General features: G+C 39.1%; 1 protein-coding gene across 1 annotated transcript in view; it reads left to right on the forward strand.

Annotated features, from left to right (window-relative positions):
- The window catches only part of XRRA1 (X-ray radiation resistance associated 1), a 77,036-nt gene that overhangs the window by 26,729 nt on the left and 28,319 nt on the right, over positions 1 to 21,988 (forward strand). The window contains exons 8-9 of the mRNA XM_069469246.1: positions 11,414 to 11,542; positions 12,224 to 12,441. Of these exons, the coding sequence (XP_069325347.1) occupies positions 11,414 to 11,542; positions 12,224 to 12,441 (347 nt within the window). The remainder of the gene's footprint in view (positions 1 to 11,413; positions 11,543 to 12,223; positions 12,442 to 21,988) is intronic.

Raw genomic sequence — 21,988 nt, forward strand, 5'->3', positions numbered from 1 at the left:
GGTATGGGAATAAAAAAAAGAAGGATTGATATCCAGAGATCAGAGGCTGCTGACTCAGCGGGACTGAAGCTCATAAGTCTATACGTGCTGCTGTGCTTTTAGAGAAGTTGTTGCTATAGTTTTAGACCTGCCGAAGATGTGTTGCTTCAACTAGGGCTGGAACCTCTGCCAGCAGTTACCACTGTCAGTACTGCCATTGCTGCTGCACTATCAGAAATGCTATTAGAAACTACACAAGAGAGTTGCTTCTCCCCAGGCTCTGGGTTTCCAGTTTCCCACCAGTCCCTTCCCTTGGCAGTATCTAACTGGAGGACAGTTGGAAAGGCAGTCTGGAAAGTGTAGGTAAGGGGTGGCTCCAGCCCCCTGCTACACATAGCAGAGCACATAGGAGAGTAGTGAAGGCTGAGAGCAAATAGGCAGAAAGCTGGCACCATCAAACCTTTGAAACCCCACTGTCTACTCTCCTCCTCCTCTCCATATTTAAGTTTCATACAACAATAGCAACTACAACATGCTTTCACCTACATGAAGGAACTTTTCCTCTTAGACTGAAGATACTTTCACCAGCCTCAAAAAAGGGATGAGACATAGTTCCATCAGTTACTGGACCCATCTCTGGGTGGTGATATTTTCTCTCCTAAAGAAATTTCTAGGTATCTTACAGCCTAAAAACTAAGTTGTCAAGTCAATCACCACTAGCAGTTTACACATACAACATGCCTGCACACACATGCACCTGCACACACACAGGGAAGGAGAAAATACACATAGTTGCTACAATCATTTTCTTAACGGGTCAGGAGGCCTGATATTCATAAATCTTTTTTCCATCACCCATTTAATGGTCCTTTGTCCTCATCCAGCACTTTGGCTGGTTGGGGTTCTTTAACTGGTGTGGTGTCCTAAACCTTCAGTCCTGAAGGGTCTGAGTCATTAAAGGTCCTGCTTTTATCAGGTTGCTGTAGTCTTCCATTAACTTTTACTAAAAGATAATGGAACTTCTAAGGGGAGCACCAGATAATTCTCTGGATCCCAAAGATGCTCTTTTTTGCCTTCAAGGTATAGCAGCAATTATATTTACTTTTGATAAACAGTATTAGTTACCCAGCCAATGGAATAAACCCCCCTCTGCCTGCATATTGGCTCAGTGGAATGAGAAACCTAAGTGGCTGGCCAGTAGGAACCTCAATTTCCAGTTCAGTGGAACTGTTCTTATGTCCCCTGGTAAAAGTACTTCCTTGGGAACTAAGACCTCTAAATCAGAAGTTCCCAAAGTAGTAGGAATGAGAAGCAAAAATTCTGCAAGTGGATTATTAGATATAATTGTTAGAGAAGCTACACTCATTTTCATTCATTAATTCCTAGGTCTTTATATAATGGTTGTGAGAAAAACAGTATCAATATTAGTTGCTGGCTTATGTGATACCCCATGCTATAAGTTAGGACTCCAACTTCCCCAACTATACCTAGCGTAGTAAATAAATCATCAAAGACTATTTCATCAGAGGATCCTGGGAAGATGGTAGAGTAGGAAGCACCAAGAATCTTGTCTCCTCACCTAGACAACAATTTCATTGGCAGGATCTGATGTAACAATTTTGAAACTCCTGACTAGAGTCTGTTGAAAATTTTCATCTTTCAGGGGAAGGCTTAGACCAGACTGTAGTTAATCTCAGTCAATTTCAGCCCTTAGCCCAATAGCAGCTACCCATACTCCAACCTCCAATCTCATAGTAGGCAGTCATGTATGTATTCCTGGAGTAACTCACATGCAGCTCGTAGGAGCCAGGGTGAGCAAAAAGGTCACTGTCCTCCAAATGTTGGGGATCTGTGCTCTGATCACTGATTGTTGCTTCTGATTATGGAGGTGCAGACAGGCAGCCAGCTGTTGTTACACATACACTCCCTCTCCCCAGCGTTGTAAGCTCCTCCCTCTCCCTGAACAGACTTGCAGGGAATTTAAAGGACCAACACCTTTTCTTTATCCCCTTCATTTTTCTTTTATTCCTCCTTTTGAGAGCCAGATATGAAAGTCTAGGACATTCAAAAGCAACTGCATGTGCAGGGAGAATTAGAAAGTCACCTCACATACCTAAGGAAAGGCACAGGCTTAGAAAATAACTGAGAAGACCTTAAGTTTACACCTCAGGCTGATCCTTAACAAGGAGACAGCCTACAACAATCAAAACCAGAAGAAAATAAAACAAAAACAAAAAACAATAAACTCTAATGAAGGAGGAAAATGTGATTTCCAGAGTTAGCATGTTAATAAATTCAAATATTTAGTTTTCAACAAAAAAAACACAAAGTATACAAAGAAATAGGAAAGTGTGCCCATCCAAAGGAAAAAAATAAACCAACAGAAATTATCCTTGAGAAAGATCTGAGGGAATACTTACTAAAGACTTTAAAACAACTGTCTTAAAGATGCTCAAAGAGCTAATAGAAGACACGAAGAAGGTCAAGAAAACAATATATGAACAAAATGGAAATATCAATAAAGAGAAAACCTAAAAAGAACCAAAAAGAAATTCTAAAGCTGAAAATTACAATACCAAATGAAAAATTCACTGGAGGGATTCAAAGGAAGAGTTGAGCAGCCTAAAGAATCAGAGAACTTGAAGATAGGACAATTAAATTTATCAAGTCTGAGGAACAAAAAGAAAAAAAGATTGATTTGAACAGAGCCTGAGAGACCTGTAGGAAACCAACCTATATATTGTAGAAGTCCCAGAAGGAGAAGAGAGAGAAAGGGGCAGAGAGATTATTTGAAGAAATAATAGCCTAATACTTCCCAAATTTGATGAAAGACATAAATATAGACATCTGTGAAGCTCAGTGAACTCCAAGTGGGATGAACTTAAAAACCACCAAGACATATTATAGTCAAACTGTCCAAAGATACAGAGAGAGTCTTGAAAGCAGTGAGAGAGAAGTGACTCTTCACATACAGGGAGGCCTCAATAAGATTATCAGCAGACTTCTCATGAGAAGCTTTGGAGGCCAGAGGCAGTGGGCTAATATATTCAAAGTGCCAAAAGAGGGATAAAAAAATAAAACCCTGTCAATCAAGAATCCTAGATCCAGCAAGACTTTCCTTCAAAAGAGAGGAAGAAATTAAGACATTCCCAGATAAACAAAAGCTAAAGGGAATTCATTACCATTAGACCTGCCCTGCAAAAATGCTAAACGGAGTCCTGCAGGTTGAATTGAAAGGACTAGACAGTAACTCAAAGCCGTAAGAAGAAATAAAGATCTCAGTAAAGGTAAATACATGAATAGTTACAAAATCTAGTATTGTTGTAACAACAGTTTACAACTCCACTTATAGAACATTATAGGCAAGGAAGGCAAATCTATATCTAAAAATACATACATAATTATTCCAATAAGGAAGAAAATCACTGCTACATTTTTTTTTGTTTTTTTTTTAGAACACATGTTCAGGGAACTACTCTTTTGAAGGAAGGTGTCCACCTATCTATAGTCGGCTTCATACTAGATGGCTACATAATCCCCCTTGGAAATGGTGCCATGTTAAATGATCAACAGTGGCCTTTGCTGTTGGCAGGTTGGGTACTCAGCTGGGGTGATAACAAGATGGGCTTTGGTGAGAGTAAGTGCATGGTCTTCATCCCTGCTGCCAAGGCTATTTTTTCCAAGCACCAGAGTATCCCAAGAAAGAGACCAATGGACATTCACGGAATGGGTCACCTTGGTCATTGAGAGTCTCCTCTGCAGGGGATTGATACTCTTGGGGGAGCATTCACCTGGGACACAAATAATCTTCACACTATCGATTCTGAGAGGTCCAATCATAATTTTTCTCTAGACCTCCCTGTCAGCAGTTTTTCATTCTTTTTTTCCCAAGCCTTGACTATTCAGCTAAACCATTAGCCACTGCCCATGAATCAGCATAGATCTGTAATTCTGGCTCTCTCCCTAACCAAGCACTTCAACAACTAGATGTATTGCTGAGTTCTGCCTACTTGGAGAATTTCTCTTCCTCTTTCAAGCCATTCCGGGGTGGAGCTATGATACTGTAACAGTTCACTTTTGGTAGGTGTCAGCATATCATGAAAAATCATTTGTAAACCCAGCTGGAGGTTTTTCTTCCTACATCGGCTGGTTATAGGACCTTAGTTGAGGGTTGAAGGAAAGGTTCAGCAGGAGTAGTCACCCTAGGAATCTGAGCCATATATTCTTACAACTTTTCCATACTTGCTGGAGACTGATCTCAAATATTGCTTTCACTTGATGAGGAAGTTTGTCGCACATTCAGTTCATGATGAGCGGCTCAGGTCACATGGTCACTTAGTGTACTGTGATCAGGTGTTCATTCTCTGCCAACATGCAGTACTAAGCCAGAAACTGTTTTTCAAAAGGAAAATAGTTATCTGCAGAATAGAGCTTAACTTTGCTCAAAAATTATTCTGCTATTGGTGCCCACAGAAGGCTCTATTCATAGTGACTATGTAATTTAACATCCAAGATAAGACATATTAAAGAGGAAAAAGGGAAACTATTAATAATTATTTTGGGATGACAGGTGGAAACTCGCACTGTCATTGAAAACCAAGATGTATGGTAATCCTATTTGTACAGCACATCTATTTGCTATAGAACTTTAGAGGTCATTAGGACCTGCTGAGTCATAATGCCCAATGCAAGAGCAACTTGCATTACAGTCTGAACCTATTATAGAATCTTGTCTTGCTCTGGAGCCCACTCAAAACTGGCAGGCTTATAATTTATTATGTTGTATTATTAGAAAGTAATTGAATATATCAGATTTCACTTCCGTCCTTATATATATTTTAGGAGTGGCCCCTTATCTTAATAACATCCATATGACCATGCATTCTTATAGGATCATATTCTAGCTAAAGAAACACAACATTTTAAATCATGCTGGTCAACAGATACAGTATTTTCGTTTTCTAGAACTATGTAATTCACATGAATAAATAGCATTAAAACTAATACCAGTTTTTAAAACCTCATATTAGAGCAAACATAGAAAAAACTTTACATTTAAGATGTCATCCAAAAGCATAAATATAGAAGATTAAAAATAAAACTTAATGATTCCTCCCAAAAAACTGGCAGCTTTATTGGATACTTAGTAAATGAGTCAGCATAGCACAAATGTTTTATATGTAGCTTCCAAAATCCAAAAAGGCCAATGAAGCTTTGTGCTTTTTTTCCTAGTGACAGGTGGTACAAAGTACAGGATTATGTCTTTCACATTGGAAGTATATCTCAACGTGCTGCAGATACCTGGACATCAAGAAAATTAATCAAAATGGTAGTCCCCTGAATTTTGGTGGGGGTGGTTTACCTCCATCCATGGCACATGTGTATCTTACTAAGACATTTAGGGTGTTTGCAGCATTTCTTGCTCACCAGTCTAATCAGCATGATATTCTGGGGGATATTAAAATAATCAAGGTCTCTGGGTGATAGATTATGATAGGGCTACAGAGTTGATATAGCCCTGAGGGAAGAGGACAAAGGTATACTGTTATCTCTGTCAGGTGAAAGCAGACTGCTTCTGGTAGTTCTTGTTAATTGATAAAGAAACATTTGGCAGGTTCTTAGCTGTATCCCAAGTGCCAGGGGCTGTGTTGATTGCCTACAGTAAAAAGATTCCACATCTGGAATAGCAGCTGAAAGTTGGAATCACCACTTGATTAAGTTTACAGTAATCTACAATCTTCTTCAAAACCTGTCTTCTGCACAAATCAAATAAACAAGGGATGTTAATCAGGGATGTCATAGAAATCATTATCCTTCCATCTTTCCAGTCTAGAAAAATTCCTGGGGTTTCAGTTTGACCCTCGCTACTGTAATAGCCCTCACTTTGTTGGTGAGTAAACAAATTTGGGTGTATTCTGCTAATTGTTTAATATGTATATTTCAATTATACATTCAGGAACTGGGGAAAAACCATAAAGTAGGTTTGTGACTTTACTGGGTGCATTGTGAAATAGACTCAGGCTTAATTTCCATTCTTCCATTTGATCTTCATGATCCCTCACTTTGAGTGATGGACCACTGTACCTTTCATATCCCCAGAGATTAGTACCAATTTGCATATATTGTCTAGTAGTCCTTACAAGGCCTAGTTTAGCACTGTTTAATAGAACTCACTGCACTGCTGGAAATGTTCTATATCTGCGTTGTTCAGTACTGTAGCTACTAGCTGTATTAAGCACTTGAAATGTGGCTATTGTGATTCAGGAGCTGAATTTTCAATTTTATTCAAGCTTAATTAGTTTTAATTTAAATGTATAATAGAAAACTGAATGAGAGACCTGATGGTCCCTTTGAGTAATTCAAATCACTTTTTGCTCACCAGATCAAGAGGTTTTTGGTTATCTGCATCACTAATAATTCCAAATCATCTTAATTCAATTATAAAAATTGAAATTATTTGCAGCTAGTCTTCAGTCTCTGCAAGGGCCATACTATTTCTAGTGCACACTTCCTTTTAGGGGTTAGCCTTTTAATGCGCTAACTTAGAGCATAGGCAGTCAGGCTTCCATTCTGTGGCACTCCTTGGACTCCAGTTTTCGGCTCCTAGGCTAACAAGATTGTCAGAATCTCTGCCCAACTTCTCAGCCTCTCTGCGAGTTCTGGAGTTAGCACACAGCCCTGGGGTTATCTGAACTCCTTTGGATTTCTTTCTTTTTTCAAATCTTGGCCCCATAATTTCTTCACTGCTTGTTAGTTCCCAGGTACCTTACAGCAGATTGTTTTTAAATGTATATTTTGTCTGGATTTTCTAGTTTACTCAGGGGAGAGTTGGCCCACATTATTTAGTCTGCAGTACCATAAGCTTTTCCATTTATTTTGGCCAGGTGCCTAGGAGCACTCAATATGGAATCAGTTTAAATCCTCACTGGGTATTTTCTGGACTACTCTGATGATACAGATTTGCCATATAGTTGCCAAGAGGACCAGTCTGCTCTCCCCCTTCCCCTTTTCTGTTCACTCTAAGACAATTTTTCCCTGGCTGTGGGATGAAGGGAATGGGTTTAGTTCCGATTCACTCCATTCTGAAGGCACATCCCTTTAGGATTCCAGATTCACGTGAGGGGGTGGTCTCTGATTAAATGCCCCACCTTCAGTGTGCCCTGGGCTTTGATTCTCTGGCCCCATGATACTGTCAAACCATAGTTCAGTTTCAACAGGATTAGTGAATGTCTTTAAAGCTAAAGTGACTTTCTGTGTTCAGTTTCTCTCTCTGGGTTTTTAGATTTGGCACACTGCCTCCTTAACTGTTCTCATGTCTCTTATGCTTATTAAAATGATGGATCTTTTTTCTTTTTATATTTTATTCATCATTCTAGTTGTTTTCAGTGGAAAGCCTTGTTATATAAAGTAAGACAAGTCTCCACCCCCCACACTTCCATTTCCTTATATATAACAGGGGGAGAATAAATATGCTCCCACCTGCAGCGCAGTGTCAGTTGAAACTGATGTGCTGTGACAGCTGTGGGCTCCAGACAAATCACTGTCATTAGTTTCTTCTCCCATCTATCTACACCCACTATGCTCTGTGGGTTCCTCTTCTTGTGGCAGCCTCTTAAATGTTGGTGCTCCCCAGTTGTTCACCCTCAACCTACTGTTTTATACTCTTTATTGGTGGTCTCATTCCTTTCCAAGTCTTCTGAGCTATAAGCCCATTTAGCCTACTTACCATACCAAACTCATCACACACATCTCCATGCCAGAATCTTCTCCTCTCTCTCCGGCCCTGGCCTCAGCAACTGGCATTTCTCTCCATCTACTAGAACCTTGGGCATCAGCCTGAACTCTGCCCTCCCTCACTCCATGCATCCATTTAATCACCAGATGCTATAAATTATACTTCCTAAATTTTTCTCAAACCTGCTCGTTTCTCTTATCCTCCTGTTTGGTCTTAGTCTCCAGTTTCTCATCTCCCAATCCATCCTCCTTACTGTCAACCAGAGTGATCTTTCTAAAATGCACATCTGATTCTGTCACTGCCCTGCTTAGAGTCCTTCAGCAGCTTCCCAATGTCCTACAGATAAACTCCATTAACATTACTCACAAGGCCTGACTTTGCCTGCTTTTCCATCCTCCTTTCTCTTCACTTTTTCCATTCATGATCTACCTCGTCTATTCTGAACCACTTGTATTTTCATTTGTTGCTATTATCTCTGTCTGGGTGAATTAGGGGAATCATATTTGACCTAGTCCATCTTTAGATTATTCTACAACTATTAATAGTTTTGAGCTGAGATCTGCTACTTTGGCTGTCCCATTAGGCCTATTCTCTTTCTGCCTCAGACCACACAAATTGGCTTTCTCAGGCATGACCAGCACAGAGCAGAGGGGAAATGTTACCTCCTTTCTTTTAGTCACTGTATTTCTAATAGTGCTATCTAAAAGAGCACTAGTTTTTTTGTGGCCACATCATAAGTCCTCTTTTACACAGGCAGTCTGTTAAGCCATGTCTCCCTTGTTCTGTGTGTTTGTACAATGGGTTTTCTGTATCTTAACACGGAAACTGATCCAACATTTATCCTGATACAAGCACTTGCTGAGTTTCATGTTGTTTGCAGCAGCCCTTGGTTCAGTCTATGGAGTGATATTTTTAGCGTAATCCAAAGCCTTACAATGTAAAGTAAAAGAAATACCTTTTTACCATATAGATCAAGGATCTGGGCCCAGAGAATCTCAACACTGGCCAGAAGTCACACAGCAAGCAAAGCAGTAGTAGCACCTGCATAAGAGCTCAGGGATCCTGATCCTTTTCCCCATGCTTCTCCTACTACGGCACACGAATTCCTGTTGCTGAATCCCAGCACTGCATATACTCTTCACTTCTAAAACAATTAAGTTAAATCTCTCAGATTTTAAATGGTATTAATTGCCAAGAGAAGGGATAATAAAAATAGCACCACTCTGAGCAGCTGGAAACCATGGGTTCTCCCCTACTGACAGACTCTGCCACTTCAAAGTACTGCTCTCCCAGAACTGCCACAGAAAGGGCTCAGTGGGAGAGCCTGATGCTTTCCTCTGAAGCCTGGCATCTGTCCTTCTCGCCCATCTGATGACTGCCCCCCATTTTAGAGACAAAAATGAAACTTGCCCATGCTATAATTAGGGTAGAATTTTAAAAAGGCAAAGCAGTATAACTTGTCACAAGAGACAGGACAGAATCAACTTCTTCATTATGGAGCTTAGGAGGAATTTTTTGAAGGCTTATTTCTTAGCTGTTTTCATATTTCACTGGAGTAAAATAAAGATTGCCCCATCAATTATAAATCAACAGAGCTGCTAGGCACTGTTCTGTAATTGTTCTCAGAGATTAAAAATTCAGTGTATGAAAGTTGGGCCTTCCAGAAAGAGGAAGAGAGTGACCTTGAAATGTTGTGAACTAAAGGCTTCCTGTCTTCTCTGTTGAGTATCTCTGGTCTTTGGACTTCATGCCTATTTCCCACACTGCTGCCAGGGCTCTTTGTGAAACCTTATATGACCTGTCCCCCTTTTTTTTTTTTGTCAGAACTGTCATAGTTATAGTATTCAGAAGTCTGTCAGTGTTAGAGTAAGCAAAAAATGGGGAATTTATTGCAAGAACAATGGGGAATCTCACAGCCATGCTTTAGGGACATACTGAACATAGATCTGAGCACTGTGGAGCAGCCTAGAAGTTCTGTCTCTCAACTTTCACATCTGCTCCTCTCTGTCTCTCGCCACATTTTTCTTCACAGATAGACTGCCTGTGTCTCTCTGGACCCCGTGATGGGAAACATGGCTGCCCAGAGCTGCTAATTATGTTATACAAATCCAGCCACAAAGAAATGATTTTTCTCTCTGTTCTCTCTCTTTCACAGTGATTAAGAACGTGGTAGATTCCCTCTCCAGTCTTCACGGTTTCACTTACACATTGCCTTCCCCAAGTAGGTGCCTTCCTCATCTACTTCTGTTACAGTATTTGTCCTACTGTGTACAGTGTGTCTGTCCACTTATTCCTGTAAGCACCTTGAGGGGAGGGATATGTTCTTTTTTTCTTTCTAGTACCTGGCTATGTAAATATATGTTAAAGAAATTCATGAGTGTGAATGAACAAATGAATTAGTAATTCATTCATTTCAAGAGAGTATACCCTCTCCAAATTCACCTGTGATATATTCCTGACTTCAGGTGTATATTACAGTCCTAGCTTTTGAACTCACTGCCTACCTTAGTTAATCTCTCTCTAACCCAGGCAATGGATACCCCTTCCATGTCCCCACCCTTTAATCCACATGGGGCTTGAAGATGTGAATGTGAGAGGAGGGTATGCCACAGTAGAAAGGGCCTGGGTTTCTGGAGTCAAGAAGACCTAGGTTCTGGTTTGAGCTCTATCACTTTCTAGCTGTGAGACTTTAGGCAAGTTACTCTGAGCTTGAGTTTCCTGATCGGAAAAGGAGATAAATAATACCTATCCTTTTCAGTGCTGTTCTGAGATAACACACTTAAAATGCTTAGCAAAATTCCAGGAATGCAATAGGTTCTGAAGAAATTTCCCTTCCTCTTGCCGTATGTGCATTTGTGGCTTATATATGTGTACACTGTATGTATTTGTGCCTGTATGTACTGTTTTGGTGTGTGGGCAGGACGGAGTGTGGAGGGAAGAATGAAAATGTGATTTGAGTTATCTGCCTGTGTTTGTAATAGAGTTACCTAGGCTTCATCTACCTGGGGCACAAGTGAGGTCACATTAATGGTAGTACCTAAAATGCCCCCACTTCTGCCCACCTGTGTGATTCAAGCCATCAGCTCCTCGAATCTCACTCTCAGGTGTTTCTGGGAATCTTCAGAGAGTTTGAGTTTAAGAGACTTCTCAACTCCTTACTTGCGTTTTAGGAAGTCACTTGAAAGGAGAACCTCACTGCAGTCAGGGATATGCCCTTGATCCAGCCTCCTTTACCCAACTTGGTGGCAAAGCTATAGTCTATAACAGCAGCATTGTCTCCTGGTGCTCCTATGGTTTCTCAGTCCACGAGGTGACACAGCATACCAAGGAGTCTGCCTTGAGCCAAAATTGTGCAGTGTTCTACCCACAGAGTGTTCCCTCCAACTTGGTCACACCTCATTCACCTTGATATTTTCCATGAGCATTATCAATGCCCACCCCCATCCTGCCCCAACCCAGTCTCAATGATGTGTGTAACCTTTCTCCATACAGAAGACAGTATGTGTGGGTGGCGTTTGGGAAAGAGGAAGGAGGGGGAATTACACCTTCTGTGCATCTCTGCAGGGACCTCTGTTGGGCACTAGAGAAGTTCCCAAGATGGTTAGACTTCCTGATTGATTCCTATCCTCCACTGCTTCCTGGGAATGGTGGAGCTTGTCCCCTGCCCTTGCTCATTACCCAAGAGCTTTGCATTCACAGGGAGGCATCCGAAACATCGCTGACAAGCAAGAGGTACATCCTGAGGTTCCCAGCGCTGGAGACACTGATGCTGGATGACAACAAACTCTCCAACCCCAATTGCTTTGCCAGCCTGGCCGGGCTCAGGAGGTAATGCCACAAGCCTCTCTCTGCAGGGCCCTCTATAACCCCCAGCCATGCTCACATACTGAGTGCTGCTCTGAAGCCAAAAGCCTGGGTTTAAATCCCAGTTCTATGACTTATCTCTGCTGTGTGGCCATGGGTAAGTCATTTCTTCCCTCTGAGCTTTAGTTCCTCCACAAAAATGGGGCATAGTAAGGAATTTCTGATCACATAACTGAATTAGAAGCAGTAAAGAGAAAGGAGGGTATTACCTAAGGAGGAGATATTACCTAAGACAGGATCCTGACCCTGAGAGAAGAGACAGGAAAAAAGAAAAAAGAATCGTAAAGAGAAATTGAACTGCTGAATTCTATCTATTTGAAGTAAAGAAAATACTGACATTTAAATGGTTAAGCTTTAGGTCCCTGGAAAATTTACTTTGGATCAGCTACTATTTACTGAATACTACTTTATGCCAGGCCATTTACATATTGTCTTATTTAATCTTCACAAGAACCTTGAATGGTTAATAAATATTATCCCCATTTTAGAGATAAAGATATTGAAGCCCAGAGAGAGTAAATCACTGGCTCAGGATCACTCAAGAGGAGTGAGAGTCCAAGCCTAATTCCATGTTTTTTCCCTAAAGTTGCTTGGTAAATATCCCTGAGGTATCATTATTGCTGTATTCACTTTCCTTAATTGAAGACTGAAGAAGTTAAGCCTGGACCAAAACAAGATTTTCCGGATCCCGTACCTACAGCAGGTTCAGCTCCGTGATGGATCAGGGGACTGGGTTGGAGGCAGGGGAAGTCCCCGGAAAGAGCCCCAGTCCATGTTGCAGCCCAAATCATGGATGACTGAGGCCTCAGATGAGCAACCAGATTATACTGTACTGCCCATGAAAAAGGATGTTGACCGGACAGGTGAGTGATGCCCCCTGTTCCAGATGCTCCCTGTTCCCCCAACTCCACTGAGTTGTAGAGGGGACATTGTCACAAATTGAGTGACAGTATATGTGTCTAAATTATTGTAGCTTTATAGTAAGTTTTGATACCTGATAATGAAGTTCTCCAGCTATGTTGTTCTTCAGAATTGCTATAACTATTATAAGGCCTTTGTATTTCCATATAAATTTTAGAATCAGCATGTCAATCTCCACATAAAATCCTGTTGGGATTTTGATTGGAATTGCATTAAACATATAGATTAATTTGTAGACAATAGACATCTTTACAATATTGAGCTTTCTAACTCAATAAAATAATATATCCCACCAGTTTTTAGGTCTTTTAAATGTAGTCTTCAATGGTGAAATTGTGCATATCTTTAGACTAGGTTCATTCCTGGGTAGTTGATTTTCTTTATGCTATTGTCATTGGTATTGGTTTTTTCATGTTTTATTTCTACTTGTTTATTGCAAGTATATAGAAATGAGTTGTATCCAGTAGCCTTTCTAAAAACATTTATTATTTCTAATCATTTGCAGGTTCTTGGTTTATCTGTGTTCACAATCATGACATCTACAGATGACCATTTTCTCTCTCCTTTTCCAATCTTAATACATCTTTTATACCTTTTTATTGCCTTATTTTGCTAAGACTTTCAGTATAATGTTGAAGAGAAGTGATAGTAGTGGACATCCTTTTATTGTTCCCAATCTCAGGAGGAAAGTGTTCAGTTTTTTAAAATTATGAGTTTGCTGTATGTATTTTTGTAGATGCCTTTTATCAGATTAAAGAAATTTATATTCTTAGTTTGCTGAGTTTGTATCATATATGGATGTTGAATTTTGTCAAAGGCTTTTTCTGCATTTGTTGAGGTGATCATGTGATTCTTTTCTCCTCTTTGGTCTATGAATATGGTTAATTATATTGATTGATTTTTGAATGTTGAACCCATTTTGCATTCCCAGGATAAACCCCACTCGATCATGATGAATATCATTGAATTGAATTTACTAATATTTTGGCAAATATTTTTGCATCCATGTTCAGGAAATATGTTGGTTGTATTCATTTCCTTTGTTGAAATGTTCTTGTCAGGATTTACAGTCAACGTTATGCTTGCCTCATAAAATGAGCTTAGAAGTGTTCAATCTTTTTCTGTTTCTTGCGAAAGTTCATATATGATTATTATTTGTTCCTTAAATTTTGAAAGAATTCACCATGAAGCCACCTGAGCCAGCAGTTTTCTTTGTAGAAAGAGGTTGAAATTATTAAAATATAGATGCTTAGAAGAGGAACCCTTTGACCCAAAACTTAGATCTCGGAGGAAGAGGTACTGCTTGGATGCTGGTATCTCTGAGCTGTGATGGGTCTTGTGGAGCTGAGACTCGGATCTCTGAGGAGAGAATACTGACCATCTGGTGCTGGTGTCTGTGGAAGGGTCAAAATGAAGCTAGTTTGCACAAGTTGAGAAAACTGCAAACTGGATTCAGCTGCTGTTGGGGAAAGACTTGCTGCTGCTAGGGTAAAAAATAAATAAATAAATAAATAAATAAAATAAATAACCATTACCCTGATGGGATTCACAGCAATCACAAGCAGTCAGGAAACCTATAGGAAGCAGATAGGAGGAAACAGGCCCCTTCTTCCTCTTCCAGCTTTGCAGTCTTCCTCTAGCACCACCACTACTGTTGTCAGTCTAACAGGAAACCAGCTGGCAAAGCAGAAATATGGTATTCAGAGCCCCAACTCCAGCATCCCAAAGCAGAATAGAGAAGGGTGAGTGGGGAAGTTAAAAAAAAAAAAAAAAAAAAAAAGTTACTTAGTAAATGGCACAATTATGTTCTTCAGAATCTCCCTAAAAATATTTTTCTACTTGGTTTGTTAACTTTGGAAGCAGGTTCATTAAAGTCTCTTACCACTATTTGGATTTGTCAGTATCTCCTTGAATTTTGGGCATTTTTTACTGTTAAATTGGCTCAATTCTCTGTTATTAGGTTTGTGACTTTTATCTTGGTAGAGTGTGTCTTTTTTATTTTTTGAGACAGAGTCTCTCTCTCTTGCCCAGGCTGGAATGCAGTGGCGTACTCATAGTTTACAGCAGCCTCGAACTCAAGTGTAGATTGTATCTTTTAATCGCTGTAAAATATCCCATCTTATCTTAATAATTTTAGCCTTGATTTGGGCCTCTATTTTGTTTGATATGAATATTTATTTTAGGATATCACAAAAACAATATAGCACTGCATATTTTTCCCAATATGGGTCTTTTTCTCTTAATAGAAGAATTTAACTTACATTATTGATATGTTTCACCTTATTTTTACCGTTAGTATGTTTTCTATTTACCTATGCTTTTTTCCTTTTTTTTTTATGAGCAATGAGTTTTAATTCTAATTTTTTCCTCTAATTGTTTAATGTAATAACATCTCATGTCTGTATTTCTTTTTTTTTTTATTCTTATTTCAGCATATTGTGGGGGTACAAAAGTTTAGGTTACGTATATTGTCCTTGGCCCCCCACCCTGCCGAGTCAGAGCTTCAAACGTGTCCATCCCCTAGACAGTGTGCATTGCACTCATTATGTATGTATGCACTCATCCCCTCTCCCACCCACATCTGCCCGACACCCGATCAATGTTATTGCTAAATATGTGCTCTTAGGTGATAATCAGTGAAACCATTTTTCCATTCTTGGGATACTTCACGTAGTAGAATGGGTTCCAACTCTTTACAGGAAAATACAAGAGGTGCTATATCACCATTGTTTCTTGTAGCTGAGTAGTACTCCGTGGTATACATATACCACATTTTTTTAATCCACTCATGTATTGATGGGCACTTGGGTTGTTTCTATATCTTTGCAATTGTGAATTGTGCTGCTATAAACATTTGGGTGCAGATATCTTCGTTATAGAATGTCTTTTGTTCTTTTGGGTAGATGCCCAATAATGGGATTGCTGGGTCAAATGATAGGTCTACTTGTATCTGTTTAAGGTATCTCCATATTGCTTTCCACAGAGGTTGCACTAGTTTGCAGTCCTACCAGCAGTGTATGAGTGTTCCTGTCTCTCTGCATCCACTCCAACATTTGTTGTTATGGGACTTTTTGATAAAGGCCATTCTCACTGGAGTTAAGTGATATCTCATTGTGGTTTTGATATGCATTTCCCTGATGACTAGAGATGTTGAGCATTTTTCCATATGTTTTTTTGGCCATTCTTCTGTCTTCTTTTGAAAAATTTCTGTTCATGTCCTTTGCCCACTTTTTGATAGGATTGTTTGATTTTTTTCTTGCTGATTTTCCTGAGTTCTAAATAGATTCTACTTATCAGTCCTTTATCAGATATATAGCATGCAAAAATTTTTTCCCATTCTGTAGGTTGTCTATTTACTCTTGTGACACTTTCTTTGGCTATGCACAAGCTTTTTAATTTAATCAGGTCCCATTTATTTATTTTTGTTACTGCTGTGATTGCCTTTGGGGTCTTCTTCATAAATTCTTTGCCTAGGCCAATGTCTATAAGTGTCTTTCCCACATTTTCTTCTAGAATTCTAATAGTTTCACTCCTCAGGTTTAAGTCTGTTATCCACCGTGATTTGATTTTTGTGAGGGGTGAAAGGTGTGGGTCCTGTTTCAGTCTTCTACATATGGCCATCCAGTTTTCCCAGCACGATTTATTGAATAAGGATTCTTTTCCCCACAGTATGTTTTTGTCTGCTTTTTCAAAGATTAGATGGCCATATGAGGATGATTTTATATCTGGATCTCGATTCTGTTCCACTGGTCTGTGTCCCTGTTCTTGTGCTAATACCACGCAGTTTTAATAACCACAGCCTTGTAGTATAGTTTGAAGTCTGGTAAGTTAATACCTCCCATTTTGTTCTTATTGCTTAAAATTGCTTTTGCTAAAACGGGGTCTTCTCTGGTTCCACACAAAGAGTAAAATTATTCTTTCTATATCTGTGAAAAATGATGTTGGTAATTTAATAGGGATTGCATCGAATCTGTAGATCACTTTGGGCAGTATAGACATTTTAACAATGTTGATTCTTCCGATCCATGAGCATGGTATGGTTTTCCACCTGTTTACGTGCTCTGCGATTTCCTTCCTCGGTGTTTCGTAGCTCCCTGTAGAGGTCTTTTACCTCCTTAGTTAAATGTATTCCTAGGTACTTTATTTTCTTTGTTGCTATGGTGAAGGGTATTGAGTCTTTGATTTGGTTCTCAGTTTGACTGTTACTGGCATATATGAATGCCTCTGATTTGTGTGTATTGATTTTGTATCCTGAGACTCTACTGAATTCATTTATCAGTTCTGGGAGTCTCTTGGTTGAATCCTTGGGGTTTTCTAGATATAATATCAAATCATCTGCAAAGAGTGAGAGTTTGATCTCTTCTGTCTCCATTTGGACACCCTTGATTCTGCTCTCTTGCCTGATTACTCTTGCAAGGACTTCCAGCACTATGTTGAATAGCAGTGGGGACAGTGGGCAACCTTGTCTGGTTCCAGTTCTAAGTGGGAAGGCTTTCAATTTTTCCCCATTCAGTATGATGTTGGCTGTGGGTTTGTCATATATGGCTTGTATCATTTTTAGGTAGGCCCCGCCTATGCCTATTCTGTTACATGTTCTTTTCATAAAATGGTGTTGAATTTTGTCAAATGCTTTTTCTGCATCTATTGAGAGGATCATATGGTCTTTGTTTTTGCTTCTATTTATGTGGTGTATTACATTTATAGATTTGCATATATTGAACCATCCCTGCATCTCTGGGATGAAGCCCACTTGGTCGTGATGGATTATTTTCTTGATAAGCACCTGGATTTGATTTGCTAGGATTTTATTGAGAATTTTTGCATCTATATTCATGAGGGATATTGGTCTGTAGTTTTCTATTTTTGTTGCATCCTTTCCTGGTTTTGGTATTAGAGTTATGTTGGCTTCATAAAATGTGTTGGGGAGGATTCTGTCTTTCTTGATGTTGTGGAATAACTTTTGTAGGATAGGCACCAGTTCTTCTTTGTAGGTGTGGTAAAATTCGGGTGTGAAGCCATCTGGTCTTGGGCTTTCCTTTTTGGGGAGGTTTTTTATTGCTGTTTCAATTTCAGTTCTTGATACTGGTCTGTTCAGGAATTCTATTTCTTCCTGGTTGAGCCCAGGGAGGTTGTGTGTTTCTAAAAATTTGTCCATTTCCTCCACATTTTCCAATTTGTGTGCATAAAGGTTTTTGTAGAATTCATAGGTGATATCTTGTATCTCTGTGGCATAAGTTGTAATTTCTCCTTTCATGTTCCTGATGGAGGTTATTAGAGGTTTTTCTTTTCTGGTCTTAGTCTAGCCAAAGGCATTTCAATTTTGTTTATCTTTTCAAAGAACCAACTTTTTGCTTTATTAATCTCCCGTATAGTTTTCCTGTTGTCCACTTCATTTAGTTCTGATTTGATCTTATTAATTTCACTCCTTCTGCTGGGTTTGGGGTCAGTCTGTTCTTCTTTCTCCAGCTCTTTGAGTCTATTCATTAGGTTGTCTATTTGTAAATTTTCTGTCTTTTTGATATAGGCATTTATGGAAATAAACTTTCCTCTCAGGACTACTTTAGCTGTGTCCCACAGATTTTGATAACTTGTGTCTCCTTTGTCATTTAGTTCAAAGAATCTTTTGATTTCCATCTTGATTTCCTCATTTATGAAATGATCGTTCAGGAGAAGGTTCTTTAGCTTCCACGACTTTGAGTAGAAATGAGAATTTCTGTTAGGATTGATTTCTACTTTTATTCCACTGTGATCTGAGAAGATGCATGGTATAATTTCTATTTTTTTTTTAATTTTTTAAGACATGCTTTGTGTCCTAGGATATGGTCAATCTTAGAGAATGTCCCATGAGCTGATGAGAAGAATGTAAGTTCAGTGAAGTTTGGTTAGAATGTCCTGTAAATGCCAGCCAGGCCCATTTGTTCTAGTGTTCTGTTTAAGTCTATTATTTCTTTGTTTATTTCCTGTTTGGAGGATCTGTCCTGTGCTGTCAGCAGGGTGTTGAAATCCCTGGCTATTATGGTGTTGCTGTTTATCATTTGGTTTAGTTCAAGTAGGGTTTGCTTTATGAATCTGGGCGCACCTAAGTTGGGTGCATACATATTAAGTATAGTTATGTCTTCTTGTTGAACTGTACCCTTCACCATTATATAGTGACCATCTTTGTTTCTCATTACTTTTCTTGATTTATTTATTTATTTATTTATTTTTTCTAGTGACCTCAGCTGAGCTAGTTTTCTTGATTTAAAAACTAAGTTATCTGAAATTAAAACCGCCACGCCAGCCTTCTTTTGGCTTCTGTTTGCTTGAAATATCAACTTCCATCCCTTTATTTTCAGTCTAGATGCATCTTTGTGAGTTAGATGAGTTTCCTGGAGACAGCAGATACTTAGCTTGTGTTTTTTTATCCATTGGGCCAGCCTATGTCTCTTGAGTGGGGAGTCCAAGCCATTCACATTTATTGAGAGAACTGATAGGTGGGGCAGATTTGTGTTCATCCTGTTGGGTAGAACTTCATTGCTATATTTCCTCTCTTGGGCCATTGTGGTATCTGGCCTTTGTCTTTAGCTTTTGAGTAGTTTTACATTCGGGAGTGTTTCTTGTGCTGGTCCATGTGCAATTCTGTTTTGAGTACTTCTTGGAGGGCTGGTCTTATCTTGGTGAATTCCCTCAGTCTTTGTTTATCTGAGAATGTCTTAATTTCTCCTTCGTATACAAAACTTAGCTTTTCTGGGTACAAGATTCTAGGCTGGGCATTATTCTGTTTCAGAAGAGTGAGGATGGGGCCCCAGTCTCTTCTTGCTTGTAAGGTTTCAGTTGAGAAATCTGGCATTATTTGGATGGGCTTTCCTTTGTATGTTACTTGTTTCTTTCACCTTACAGCTCGAAGAAGAGCCTCTTTAGTGGATATTTTGGTCAGTCTGATGACTGCATGACATGGTGTCTTCCTATTTGCAATGAATCTCCCAGGGGTCCTTTGGGCTTCTTGTACCTGTATATCTAGATTTTTAGCAAGGCCTGGGAAATTTTCCTCAATTATATCTTCAAATAGTTTATCCAACCCTTGCATATTTTCTTCTTTACCCTCAGGAATGCCCATAACTCTCACATCAGGCTTCTTCACATAATCCCATATTTCTTGCAGACTCTGGTCTTTTCTCTTATTTCTTTGCTCTATCTCTGTGACTGACTTATTTAATTGGAAGGTGTTATCTTCAATCTCTGAGATTCTTTCTTCTGTTTGATCTACCCTGCTCTTGAGGCTTTCCACTGTGTTTTGTAGTTCCCTGAATAAATTCTTCATTTCCAGGAGTTCGGTTTGATTTTTCTTTAATATTTCAATTTCTTTAGTGAATTTTTCTTCCAAGTTCTGGATTTTTTTTTTGTGGTTTCTTTGTGTTGGTTGTCCATTTTTTCTTGCATATCGTTCAGTTTTCTGATGATCCATGTTTGAAATTCTTCTGTCATTTTGGTGTTCTGAGTTTGGTTAATGTCCATTGCTAGAGAGCTGGTGTTTCTCTTTGGGGGTGTGCTTTCCGTTTGATTCTTCATACTTCTGGAGTTCTTTCGCTGATTCCTTCCCATCTGGATCAGCTGCTGCTTCTTGCCTTTAGATTTTCGTTTGGATGATGTCATGTCTATATTTCTGATGGCTACCCTAAAACTTTTAATCCACATTTTAAACTCACCTTTGTCTATCAGTATGTAGAATCAGCCAAATCCAAGTCTTCCTCTTTAATAAGAAGAAAATCTTAATATGTGTCTGTCTATTGCACCCCACTCCCATCTCTTCCCGTAGTGTAATAAATCCTAATTAATTTAGATTGGTTTTATTTATTTATTTTTATTTATTTATTTTTTTTTTGAGACAGAGTCTCGCTCTGTTGCCCGGGCTAGAGTGCTGTGGCATCAGCCTAGCTCACAGCAACCTCAAACTCCTGGGCTTAAGCAATCCTTCTGCCTCAGCCTCCCGAGTAGCTGGGACTACCAGCATGCGCCACCATGCCTGGCTAATTTTTTTCTGTATATATTTTAGCTGTCCATATAATTTTGTTCTATTTTTAGTAGAGACAGGGTCTTGCTCTTGCTCAGGCTGGTCTCGAACTCCTGACCTCGAGCGATCCTCCCGCTGCGGCCTCCCAGAGTGCTAGGATTACCGACGTGAGCCACTGCGCCCAGCCTATATTGGTTTTAAATTTTTAAATTATGTGTTGACAGTTCTTTAGACTGAGAGATTAAACTCTTAGTTTTACTTCTTTGCTCATGATAGCTGCCCGCATCTCAAATCTTCCTCTTTATTAGATTATTTATTGTGTGTGTATAACTTAGAACAATACAACTCAGATCATAGTATAGTGTAATTATTAGTCTGTGCAAAGCTCCTCTTGCCCTCTTTTTTTTTTCCCTTCATCCTTAATCCCTACTCCCATTTTCATATAAATATCTATTCTTGTCTTAGATGTATTTTCCTGGATATATGTATGTATCTTTGTAAAATAAATATTTTGTGTGTAATGTGTTTTTAATTTAATAATGGTAATGTGCTACCAAGCTCTTTCTAGTACTTAATTTTTTTCACTCAACATTGTTTTTAAGATCTTGTTGCTGTATGTCCATCTTGTTATTTGCTTTTAACTTTTGCATAGTGTTCCACAATATATGCTGTAACCACATTTCACTTATCTGTTCCCTCACTGATGGGACACCTAAGTTACTCACAACTCTCTTAGTGTATACAAATAGTGTTACAGTGAACAACCTTATATGTGTCTTTTGCATATACCTCTGTGCTAGAGTTTTCCTGCAACATTTATCTAGGAGTGGGATTGATGGATGACAGAGTATATGTATACATAGTTTAAATAAGTGCTGCCTGATTATTCTTCAAAATGGTTGCTCTAGTGTACGCTCACACCAGTAGTACCTAAGGATTATTTCCCTACGTCCTTGCCAACACTTGGTATTATCTGGCTTTATAATTTTTCTAACTTTTGCTATTCTGGTAGGTGTGAAGTATTATTTCATTATTTTTGATGTGCATTTTTCTATCTACTGGTGATGTTAAGCATTTCTCCATTTACTTAGCTATTTGGTTTTCAACTTCTGTGAATTGGCATTTTGTATTTCTGGACAGTTTTAATGCTTTAAATATCTTCCTTTATTCTGTAATTACCTGTTAACTTTATAATAGTACAGATGACATTTTTAAGAGAAATTCTTAATTTTGGTTTAGCCAAATGCATTAGTTTGCCAGAGCTGCCATAACAAAATACCACAGACTGGGCAGCTTAAACAACAGAAATTTATTTTTTCACAATTCTAAAGGCTAGAAGTTTGAAATAAGGGTGTTGGCAGGTTTGGTTTCTTCTAAGGCCTCTTTCCTTGGCTTACAGATGGCCGCCTTCTCACTGTGTCCTCACATGGCCATCCCTCTGTGTTGTCTGTTCCCTAATCTCCTCTTCTTAGAAGGGTACCAGTCAGATTGGATTAGGG

This window comes from Eulemur rufifrons, chromosome 6 (assembly GCF_041146395.1).
Source record: "Eulemur rufifrons isolate Redbay chromosome 6, OSU_ERuf_1, whole genome shotgun sequence".
Classification (NCBI taxonomy): Eukaryota; Metazoa; Chordata; class Mammalia; order Primates; family Lemuridae; genus Eulemur; species Eulemur rufifrons.